This window comes from Carassius carassius, chromosome 30 (assembly GCF_963082965.1).
Source record: "Carassius carassius chromosome 30, fCarCar2.1, whole genome shotgun sequence".
NCBI classification, from domain to species: Eukaryota; Metazoa; Chordata; class Actinopteri; order Cypriniformes; family Cyprinidae; genus Carassius; species Carassius carassius.
The window spans coordinates 30,176,180-30,188,809 of NC_081784.1; the positions used below are offsets into that span (position 1 = coordinate 30,176,180).

The following is a 12,630-nucleotide window of genomic DNA, read 5'->3' on the forward strand; positions in this document are numbered from 1 at the left end:
TTATTTATTATATAGTGTTTGTATTTTTATCTACATAAAACATCATTATTCAAATCGGCTTTATCAGCACAAAGAGGCGCGGTCACGCTAATTGCAACATGTTGTACAACGGAGCAGTCTAACTTTTTAGTTGTTTCTTTAACTCGATTTTATTTTGTTAATGTACAGGCTTTAATAAAGCAAAATTATGTTGTGTCAGCGCGATGGACATACCAAAGCTGGTTGGTTATAGAAGCAAGACATTATTCAAAGCTGTCAGCTTTTGCTAAATAATTAAAACTGTCAAGGTTTTTCAAAATAAAGAAAACTTCTCTCTGCAGTTTCGTTTTCATTTCTGAAAACTTTGGAACATGTCACAATGAACCGTAATTTAGCACACTTTTTCTTTCATTTCGTTAATCTGTAAATATGATTTAAGTGAAATATATATAGTGTATATGCCTATATTCCTTTTTATGTAAGCCTATGGGGTTCGTTTTTCTGTTTTCTCCATTCACAGAATAGCTGCAAGTGTGTGATCTGTTGAATTCATTTCACATATCCTCAGATAAACTCTAAGGGCTGTGCATTGCCATTGAGATTTACCTATGATGAGTTCACAGCTGAGCGGACATTTCACTCGCTGGCTTCAGCGTCACATTTGCATATGACGTACTAATGGAATTCATGATTAATTGACAGCAAATTTCAAATATTAAATGGAACGATAAAATAACGTTATTAACCGGTTAATGGGCATTTAACATTTTTGATTCTGTTCGGAACTATAAAATTAGATTTCGTTTCTGTTTCTGGTTCTGTTCCTGTCAAAATTTAGTTTGTTTCCAGTTTTCGTTTTCGTTTCCTGCTCTCAACACTGGATAGTTTTACGGCACACTGTAAATAAAATGTCCCGCAGTAGATCTGCAAGGGTCTACTGCATTACAATATGCATGTACTTAACATTACCATTTTCATAAATTCACATTTTTGTTGTTTACATGGAGAACATAATGTTATTCCTTTTAAAAAATCTCTTCAAAAAACCCTTCATGGCCCTCCAAAATGTTGTCGGCGTGTCAATGAATAGTAAAAACCCATAAAAAGATTTCAAACTAGCAGTGATAATTTGACACTAGGGATTTTGCTGTGAAAAGCAATGAATAAAGCAAAAGTAAAAGTGAACTGAGTGTATGAATATTTTTATTCTCCCATGTGTTGATCCAATGTTTTTTAGAGTATATTATACTTGAGAGAGTGTCAATGCTGTTTAATGTTAAATGCATTTTGTTCAACCTGAAGAAATGCCTATGTTGTCTTTGACTTGTTTCAGCACACCCATGTGATCATAAGCTCCACCCTCTTACAGCACTTTCCAGGAAGAGAATCTCATTACTCTTTTCACTCAAACTGGCTTCCGTGTCTTAAAAGAAGCTATAAAGAATCAGAGATGAGTGAAGAAAGAAGAAAAATGTTTTAAATAAGGAATTTTGAGACATTTGTTTCTGAACAGATAGCGCATCTTTGTGATTCTAATGGTGATTCATTTTTGAAACCATTGTTTAGAAAATGAAAGTAAAGTTCAGAGTGCTGGAGCTCAAACAGTGAGAATGGCTTCTTCAGCTGAAGATGATTATATCTGTCCTGTTTGCTGTGAAATCTTCAAGGCTCCTGTTCTTCTATCATGTAGTCACAGTTTCTGTAAAGAGTGTCTTCAACAGTTCTGGAGAACCAAGGAAACTCAGGAGTGTCCCATCTGCAGGAGAAGATCCTCAAGAGAAGAACCACCATATAATCTTGCATTAAAAAACTTGTGCGAGTCATTCCTGAAGGAGAGAAATGAAAGACATTCATCTGAGGAGATCTGCAGTTTACACAGTGAGAAACTCAAACTCTTCTGTCTGGAGGACAAACAGCCGGTGTGTTTAGTGTGCAGAGATTCACAACAACACGACAATCACAAATTCAGACCCATCAGTGAAGCGGTTTCATCATTTAAGGTAAAACATATATGTCTTGTTCAGTTATTCATAAAACACAAATAATATCACATTAATCCACTCAATATTTATCTCTGCGATGTTACTCAACTTTATATTACCATGCTGTGAAAAAGTATTTGTCTATCCTGATTTATTCCATTTTTGTCTCATACTAAACAGTGTAAGATTTTCAAAATAAATGCAACATAAAACAACATAAACCTCAGTAGACACTGAATACCAGTTTTAACATCGATCACCTGAATAACAAATCGTCCCACCTTAAGCAGCAATAACTGCAGCCACATATTTTGTGATAACGAGCTCAGTCTGTCAAAGTTTTGTGTTGGACTTTGGTCCACTTTCCTTTGCAGAACTGATTTAGTTCAGTCACATTGAAAGTTTTTTCAGGCATAAACTGCCTGTTTATCTCACTTGGGTTTAACTAAGGGCTTTGATGAGGCCACTCCAGAACTTTAGTTGTGCTTATTCATTTTAAATTAGGAATACTTTTAGTATGTTGTACAAAAAAACAGAAGTAATCTGGGTGGGGGCAAATTATTTTTCCACAGCATTATATGATCAAATCTCATCTTCTCTTCTTCTTTTCACTGTAATCTGGTGTTTTATGTGTTTTTGTTCAATTCTAGGAGGAGCTCATTACAGCACTGAAATCATTACAAGAGAATCTGAAACACAATGAAACAGTGAAAGGAAAGTTCGAGAAAACAGTTCGACACATCAAGGTGAGGAAACAGAATCCAGAGTCCCTTTCATTAGTAAAATGGTCACTATGTAGGATTACTATGTAAGGTAAAATGTACATCAGGCCAGTTGTTTTCACAGAATAACCACAGAAAAAGGGTGATCAGGACACATAATATAGAGTTGGGTTTTAATATTTTATAAGTTAACTAAAGGCAAAGTTTACACAAAGAAAAACTGTTTCTAGCAAATGGCACTGACTTCAGGTACCTGGATAAACCTGTCTTATCAGTTTTTACCAAAGGGATAACATACCTCGGATTGTTGTGACTGACCAATCAGAATCAAGTATTCCAAAGCAGTGTAATAAATTTAGTTGCGATCTAATATATTATACAATGGATACATGATGGTATCAGAGTTTATCTCAGATCTGAATGATGTGATGTGTTGATGTGTGTTGATTGAGACGATTGACGTGAATGTGATTTGATTTCAGTCTCAAGCTGAGCACACAGAGCGTCAGATTAAACAGCAGTTTGAGAAGCTTCATCAGTTTCTCAGAGATGAAGAAGAAGCTACAATCACTGCACTGAGAGAGGAAGAGGAGCAGAAGAAGAAAAAGCTGGAGGAGATGAACCGACACATCTCAGCTCTTTCACACACAATCAAAGACACGGAGGAGATGATGAAAGCCAGTGACGTCTGCTTTCTGAAGGTCTGATTTCAGATCATCCATTGATTGATTGATTGATTGAGTTCTTGATGATCAATGGTGTGTTTGTTCTGCAGGAGTTTCCAGTCACAATGGAAAGGTGAGTGATCTGCTGGTGTCTCTGCTCTCTCTGCTTCTGATCCAGAGACACTTCAGTTCTGATCCTGAATGTTCTTCCAGAGTCCAGATCTCATCACAGCCGGATCCACAGACTCCTTCTGGAGCTTTGATTCATGTGCCACGATACTTGGGCAACCTGCCCTTCAGAGTCTGGAAGAAGATGCAGGACATCGTCCAGAACAGTGAGTCTGACTGCAGAAGAGCTGAGCTCTTACACATACTGGAAATGTTGAATGGGTGGAGAGTTAAAGGTGCTTCATGACACAAACTGACTGACAGACAGACAGACAGACAGACAGACAGACAGACAGACAGACAGATAGATAGATAGATAGATAGATAGATAGATAGATAGATAGATAGATAGATAGATAGATCAGACACAGTGTTAGACACTGATGATAAAAATGAGGAAAATGTCGGATGTATTTGATCAGGATGAGTGTCATAATTCATAACAATATGTGTTAGGTTTACTCTTGATCATTATATGAACATCAGAATAATATTATCTGTTGATTGTGTCTCATCAGCTCCTGTGATTCTGGATCCAAACACTGCAAATCCATGGCTTGTCCTGTCTGATGATCTGACCAGTGTGAGAAATTGCAGGAACAAACAACCTCTTCCAGATAATCCAGAGAGATTTGACTTCTATCCCTGTGTTCTGGGTTCAGAGGGGTTTAACTCAGGAACACACTGCTGGGATGTGGAGGTTAAACAGAGTCAACGCTGGTGTCTTGGAGTAACTACAGCATCAAACCAGGGGAAGGGATGTGATTTCTTCAACACTGATGTCTGGAGTGTGGAGTTTCATCTGTCAGGACGGTATTTAGGTTCTGGTTTCCGGGTTAAACGGAAGCTTGATCATGTGAGAGTGAATCTGGACTATGACAGAGGAACAGTGTCATTCTCTGATCCTGTAACTAACACACATCTACATACATTCAAAACCACCTTCACTCACACACTCTTCCCATTCTTCTATTGTTTTGACTCTCTTAGGATCTTACCCTTCAATAGTCAGTAAACGTTACTGTGACGAGTGGGGCGGACCGAAAGCCGAGAGCGATTTTATGATAAATAAAGCTGACTTTGTAGCATTCATTTGTGCTGTGCTAAATGGTACTTCACAGGCAGAAAGGAAGTCAGTGAAGATAAAGATTATCGTAGGATATGCAAATACATTTCTAAAGTTAGCTGGAGTTACAGCCGAGAAATTCCATTGGATTTTGAAATCAAAGGATGGAACTCCTGCTTTGGATATGACAGATTAATAATAGTGTTATAATGTCTTTCCTGCTACTACATTGGAATGCCAGGAGCGTAATAGCAAGTGGGCAAGAATTTTAGAAACGTATGTATAATGTAAGATTGTTGGGGCTTTATATCCTAGAGATTATTTTAGCCTTTTGACATTTGCATATAAATTAAAGAAACTGGCCTCATTGTATACATTTATATGAGTGCTTAATGGCAATTTTTACCGCCATTATCTGGAAGATACTGAACAGACCAACTCTCGGGTCTCCCCATCCGACTTCAAACACATTCCGAGATAACTAGATAGCCTTAATGCCAGACACCAAAGGGGCCTGGATGACCAACCAATTCACATTCTCACAATACACGACACAAATTTGTATCAGTTAGACTCTCAATGCTTACATTCAGGTATAAGAATGTATCTCTGCTTTAAGATCTTCTACATTTTTCGTCCTTTGTATCAAAATGATCTGCTATTTATTTCTCAAACAATTATGTACACTCTGTGATCCTAAAATGCATCATACTATTTGTACCATAGTTTGGGTTACTAGTTAACTAGTTAATCACGCCAGTCATAAAACATGCAAATGAGGTGTCACTGGGACAAAGAAACACTTTCCAGATGAAACTATACGTCTTGTTACTGGTGAATCCAACCAAAAGGGATCTTACCGGGAAACCAGATAAAACCTCTCCCACACCGAAAAAGAGCTTCTCTTAACTTGCGGTTCCCTGGAGACACCCATCACCTTGGAAACTTTGCGACTCCCCTTTGGGGGGGAGGGTCCGATCTTCTGGCAGTTTTAAGCAATTTAGTTGATTCACTTCGGAGCAGTCAACCCATGAACGAAATGACGAAGGTTTCACTCCTAACAGGATTCAACAGGAATCTACGCATTATACATGCAATGGGACATTTTACTAAGCAACTACAAAACCACAAAGACTATTTAGATGTGCTTCTAGGCTTTGACCCCTTTATATTAAGGTGATGAGATTATTTGATGTTTCTTAACAAGTTGTGATTTAGTTTATGACTAAATACTACCATGACTCTTGCGCACACGCTCTCTCTCTCTGTCTGTCTGTCTGTCTCTCTCTCTCTCTATCCATGCCTTCCTTGCGTTGGCATCTATGTTTAATGTGTGTATGCTTGTGTCTAGTCAGATGTTGTATGTTCCCCTGTAGTGTAGTTTAATAAACATCCATATGTATTCACATTTGGTTGTCTGTGTTTGCTGCTCTCGGGACGAGATCACTTTAACGTTCTGGTTTTGCTACATGCTCTGGGAGCAATGTATTAGTAGTAAAATTATTTTTTGTAGCCAGAGAAATAATTTTACTTAGAATCAATAAATTATTAACACTTTCCGCCCTGCAGATGAACACAACACTGCCGCTCCCTATACACAGAGTACGCAGTCTGCGTAGGGCACCAACTCCCAGAGGGGGCACCATCTCAGTTGCTCAAAAAAAAATTCATAAAGAAGTATTAATATACTGTAATATTGTTTTGTTGTTGTTGTTGCTATAAGAACTGACCTATGTCATAAATAGCCTTTAAAATGACTTAAAATGCATTATTTAAAAAACAATGGGTCAATAATGATTGGTTAATAACACTGTTAAAATACACAATGTAGGCTAATACAATATAAACAATTTATGTACATAACATGTTATTACAAATGCCTGCAAAAGCCTGGTTATTGCTGCTGTTACACTAATAGGACAATGAAATCCTTGTTTAGGATATTGGCCAAACATTTCATTCAAATATTCACTTAATCGTTAATTTTTGGCCATCTCTTTGTTATAGATGACACAACCTTTATAATTTATAAAAAAAAAAAAATTAAAAAAAACCTGGATATCACAACCCTTACAAAAATAAACCGTGGTTTTAACAGTAAAACTACTTAATTTTCTTTTAAAAATTTCTGAATGCTTTGAGACTTGAGTCATAATAAAGTTATATGTCGAGACCAAGATTTGTAATTCGTACATTAAAGTTATTTTATTAAAGTTCTATTTTCACCCGTATAGTAGGGGGGCACAACAATACAATCATGCTTAGGTCACCCATTTGGCCAGTAGCGGCCCTGGACGAACAAATAATTTTATTGTATTATTAATGCTATAATGCTACAAATAATTACTGAAGATTAATGTAATTAATAATAACCCATTATGATTAACCTGTTATGCTGCGTTCACACCAAATACGAATAGAGCGCCAAATTCGTGTCTACAGCGTCTAGTTTTCCACTTGAACATTTTGAATACATTCGCGCGTAGAAAGCAAGTGTTTGAAGTGAAATTGACACGCGTCCAAGGTGAAATCTGCTTCTTGTGGGAGGGGCAAGTGCTAGGCGGTTGTCTGTTTGGAAGGTGGCTGATGTTGATCAAGCAATCGGGGCTTTTCCACTTTTTCCTGCACACGTCCTTTGAATAAACACATTATCTCGTTAGTGAAAAGTAGCTGTAGGCTATATTAGGGGGAAAATAATTGAAATAAACGGCGGGAAGGCAGCGGGTCGATAAACGTGTATGTGACTCAAAAGTTAAATGTGTATTTACAACACACTCTTCCAAGCGAGGTCCTTTTTATTTCTGAAATATGAACTTGTGTATGATACTTCTGTCATATAGCTCCGGTTGACTGCTCACTGACAACACCAGTTGTTCCTCCATGTTGAATGAGTGACTCCTGAGCAGGCTCCTGATTGGTTAACGTGGCGCAAATTGAGGCCAAAGTTAAAAATGTTCAACTTGGGCGTCAGACGCGAATTCGCGTTAAACACGTAAATGCACAAAAGCACCATTCGCACGTATCACGCCAGACGCTCAATTTGCGTCTATCGCACCACGATAAATGCCTCATTCGCGCCGCAAGACCAGACACGCGTAAACGCGTCTTTACATTGACTTAACATTGAAATCATTCGCGCCAGACACTCTATCCATGTTTGGTGTGAACGCAGTATTTATGCCGTTATTTCCCTATCAAATGTCGAGAGTGCATTATTGTAGCGCGAAAGTACATTAATAAAATGCGCGAGCGCGAATCTCTCTGCTCGCACGCGGAATATAATGTGTGGAGCGCGAATCTCTCTCCTCGAGCGTGGAATATGCCTGCACTTAAAACGTGTTCAGTGCCATCACGAATCTCTCCTCTTCACTTAAAGTAAGCGTGTATGTGCATAGACTGTGACCCCTGCGTTCGTGCATGGCCAAGAACTCTTCTCTTCGATTTTTTTCTCTTTGCTCTTAGCATAAACGCTGTCAGAAACCAATCAGAAATAGGCTTCAACGACTGACCAATGAAAACACGACATTGTACATGGAATCTGATTGGTTGATATTGAACCGCACATGGAACACATGGAATAAGTTCACTGAAGTTTAATGAAGACGAGCCGAGATGGATCCGCCAAATCAACGATCTCAGGTAACCAGTTTTAATTGTTTTGATGTTAAATATGTCAAATGTATCTTAGAAATGTCTGGGAAGAGGGCGATTGGATTATTTTACATTTAAATTACCTAGACTGTCTTTCTGCACAATATGTGTTGTAAACATTGGTACTCCAGACTCTAAAGTTATCTGAAGGGAAATGTTACAGGGCTGGATTTCCCGAAACCTTCTTAACTCTTCGTCATTTTTAAATTACACCTTAAGCTAAAGCTGTAACTAATGTTAATACGTGTTTCCCGAAACGTTCTTAGTTAAGTGTAACTTCTGTAAATGATTCGTTAGTAAGGTTGGTCTGGACCACTCTTAGCTATACCGAATCACTGTTGATATATATAAATATAATTCTGAAGCTGTAACACATCCATGAATATCTCTTTAAGCCACAATAAGGTATAGTTTGGGGAACACGTCTAGAAAAGGTATATCTTCATTTAAGATATACCTTTAGAGTCTTTGTAGCACGCTAAGAGACAACATCATTGGTAATTACTAGTAGTTCTGGAATTTTGTTATTCATTGTAAGAAATACCATTTGTAACTGTTATATTAGATGTCTCAAATCTGTAAATATGTAAATTAATCCAATCGCCCTATTCCCAGACATTTCTAAGATACATTTGACATATTTAACAATAAAACAAATAAAACTGGTTACCTGAGATCGTTGATTCAGTGGATCCATCTTGGTTCATCTTGATTAAACTTCAGTGAACTTATTCCATGTGTTCCATGTGCGGTTCAATATCAACCAATAAGATTCCATGTAAGATGTCGCGTTTTCATTGGTCAGTCGTTGAAGCCTATTTCTGATTGGTTGTTGCCATTTTGACAGCGTTTATGCCAAGAGCAAAGAGACAGAAATCGAAGAGAAGAGTTCTTGGCCATGCACGAACCCACGGGACACAGTCTAAGCACATACACGCTTACTTTAAGCAAAGAAGAGAGATTCGCGATTGCACTGAACACGTGCAGGCATGCTCTCTGAGCGAGCCCAGAGAAAATTCTTACAAGAGCAACGTGTATCTGAGAGCGCGCGCCCAGTTCCCGTGCGCAAGCAGAGAGATTCCTGCTATGTACATTATATTCTGCGCTCGAGGAGAGAGATTCGCGCTCGGGCACATTATATTCCGCACGCGAGCAGAGAGATTCGAGCTCCGCAAATTATATTGCGCGCGCGAGCAGAGAGATTCGCGTTCGCGCACTATATTATCATGTTTACGAATTAATGAAAATGGGACAAATTTAATCTTGACAAACTATATATCATTATAAAGATCAAGCCTCAAGCATCAATGACAGATATCTGTTTTTCAGTGGAAAGCTTCCCAGATAGCAAGCAGTTTCGGCCCAGATCCGGCCCACATCTCGTCCGCATGGATTTCATGCGGGCCAGATGTGGGCCAGTTCTGGGCCGAAACTGCTTGCTGTCTGGGTTACAAAGACTGTATAAAAACATGAACATTAGAAACGCAATTAATTAATACCCTCTGGAGTCTCAGGGGAAGTCGTGGCCTAATGGTTAGAGAGTCGGACTCCCAATCGAAAGGTTGTGAGTTCGAGTCCCGGGCCGGCAGGAATTGTGGGTGGGGGGAGTGCATGTACAGTTCTCTCTCCACCTTCAATACCACGACTTAGGTGCCCTTGAGCAAGGCATCGAACCCCCAACTGCTCCCCGGGCGCCGCAGCATAAATGGCTGCCCACTGCTCCGGGTGTGTGCTCACAGTGTGTGTGTGTGTGTGTTCACTGCTCTGTGTGTGTGCACTTTGGATGGGTTAAATGCAGAGCACAAATTCTGAGTATGGGTCACCATACTTGGCTGAATGTCACTTTACCATTTACCATAAAAAGAGACTTAGTCATGTTTATGATCTCTGCTGAATAAAGTGCTTCATTCTTTTTTTCTGAGGAAATCCATTTCTCAAATCCTCAACCACATCACATCTTTTTGGGGTGAATTATGTGTTATTCCTCTCATCGCGAAGCAAACAGTAAAATAAAAACTTGAAGAACAGTCTCGCTGCTTTTTCTTCTGTTATGGGCGTATTCAAGCTGCGCGCTTCAGTTTGAATCTGAATAGCGCGTTCAGCGCGGGGGCGTGGTCACATTAGATATAATGAAGGGAGACATGAAAAACAGACATCGCGTTGTTTTCATATGGATTACTTTATCACAGAATATCTGTTTTCGGTGGCACTTGTTTAGTTTAAAAATAGACATGTCAAGCTTTCTATAGATATCTCTCTCATGTATTTTCGTTGAGTATTCACGGAGTTACAGTTCATTTAAATGACGTGTTTGTAAAAGAAGATCAGCGCAGACAAAGGCTGCAGACAGCGCACCTTGTTTGTTATCTTTATTTTATAAGTGCACAAAGTTTTGTTGTTATTATGTCTGTATCCAAAAAAAAAGTAGACCCTTTACAGATTCGATTGATGTATGGCTCTTATCTGTACGATTAAAACTGAAAGTGTAATTTAAGGTCTTTTCGGGGTTATCAGGAGAAAATGACTCAAAATGCGTATATGCGTTAATCGACTCCAGAGGGTTAACCCTCTGGAGTCTAAGGGTATTTTTGGGGCCTGGAGAAGTTTTGTCATGCCCTGACATTTGTGCTTTTTTCAGTTTCTTCTAGATATCTAAATGGCTAAAGTCTAATCTCACTGTAATCAGCACAAACTGGGCTATAATAAAATGTGAGCAGCATGTATGTACATGATTGTTTTTTTGAGAAAATAAATGTTATACGTGGTTAGTGAAAAACTAAAAATGTTAAATCACTTGAATAAGGCAATAAAACACATACAGAACATTGGTTCCCGGGACTTTTGAGAACTGGAGCTTGTAGCCTATAATTTTTCTTTCTAAATCTCTTTCTAATTCTATGAATATTGTTGTATAGGCTTAATAGTTAAGTACATTTACATTTACATTTAGCTGACGCTTTTATCCAAAGCGACTTACAATTGCTATATATGTCAGAGGTCGCACGCCTCTGGAGCAACTAGGGGTTAAGTGTCTTGCTCAGGGACACATTGGTGTCTCACAGTGGATTCGAACCCGGGTCTCTTGAACATTAACTCTTCAAACTTAAATTTTTATATTTACACCAATTATTTCCACTGGCAAAATGTGTTATCTGTGATTTTACTTGTAGGCTATATGTTCATTGATGAAATATGGTTAATATGCCGGTAATTATGTGTTATTGAATTTCAGCTGTGAAAACTAAAAGATAAATCATGGATAAAGCTGTTGGTGTGAAGCAAAAACATCTCAGCTACGTACGTAACCCTCGTTCCCTGATGGAGGGAATGGAGACGTTATGTCTAACAACATATGGGGTCTCACTTTAAGTTTTAAGAGAAAACGCCAATGAAAATTGGCTAGTGGATTTAACATTCCTGAGCCACTCCCCGTGCCAACGGGTATAAATAGGTGACAGGTGCATCCACTCATTAGGTTTTACGCAGAGGAGCCGAGATCGTGTCCCAGCAACAGCGAGCGGTTGAAGGTTGTGGCATGGGGACATAACATTTCAGAGAGTTACGTATGTAACCAAGACACTCCCTATCTGTCGGTCACTTCGAGTTATGTCGAATGATATATGGGCTCCTATGGAAAACACCACAACCTGAACACCGTCACAACCCTGTGGTGGTGCAATTGTCGGCAAGCCGCAGCGTGCCACAAAAGCTACGCTAAGGTCGTAGCCTTCCCAAAGCCCCAGCACAAATTCACTGACCATGGTACCGAAGGGGCCATAGGGAGAGTACATCGCTGCTGGAGAAGGCCATGCTGCTGTTCCGCCTACAAAGTCAGTGGAAGGGATTTCAACCTCCGGTTGAACCTTTGGCTGAACTTAAGAGGAACTTAAGTTCGACTGAATCCAGTGGCTCAAAGGGACCCATCTGAAGTCCTGCCAGAACAGTAGAGAGGTCCCAGGAGGGAATCAGGGGTGTCCTAGGAAGATTTAACCTAACGATTAGGTCATGTCTCCCCAGGGACCGGTCGTCCACTGCCTCGTGATGGGCTGCAATGGCAGCCACATACACTATTAGGGTGGAGGGTGACAGCCTGCGCTAAGCTTTCTTGCAGGAAAGAAAGCACGACTCTGACTGAGCACCTCGGGGGGTCTTTTCGGTGAAAAGAACACCAATTCATGAACAGACTCCACTTCAGAGCATAGGCTTGCCTCGTAGAGGGGTTCTAGCCTGAGTGATAGTGTCTACCACTGCCAGTGGCAGATCACTTAGGTCTGCCGCGTCCCATTCAGAATCCACACATGGAGGTTCCAAAGATCTTGACGCAGGTGCCAAATGTTGCCCAACCCCTGAGAGAGGAGGTCCCTCCTCAGGGGGATGCGCCACGGAGGGGCTGTCAC

The 12,630-nt window shown here is 39.6% G+C and overlaps 1 protein-coding gene across 1 annotated transcript; it reads left to right on the plus strand.

Moving 5' to 3' along the window:
* The first annotated feature begins 1,363 nt into the window (after positions 1-1,363).
* LOC132111028 (E3 ubiquitin-protein ligase TRIM35-like) lies at positions 1,364-4,859 on the plus strand. Its single transcript, XM_059518203.1, has 6 exons — positions 1,364-1,979; positions 2,612-2,707; positions 3,166-3,384; positions 3,459-3,481; positions 3,562-3,683; positions 4,035-4,859. The coding sequence occupies exons 1-6, from the start codon at positions 1,590-1,592 to the stop codon at positions 4,529-4,531; spliced, it is 1,347 nt and encodes a 448-aa protein (XP_059374186.1). The 5' UTR covers positions 1,364-1,589; the 3' UTR covers positions 4,532-4,859.
* The last annotated feature ends 7,771 nt before the right edge of the window (positions 4,860-12,630 follow it).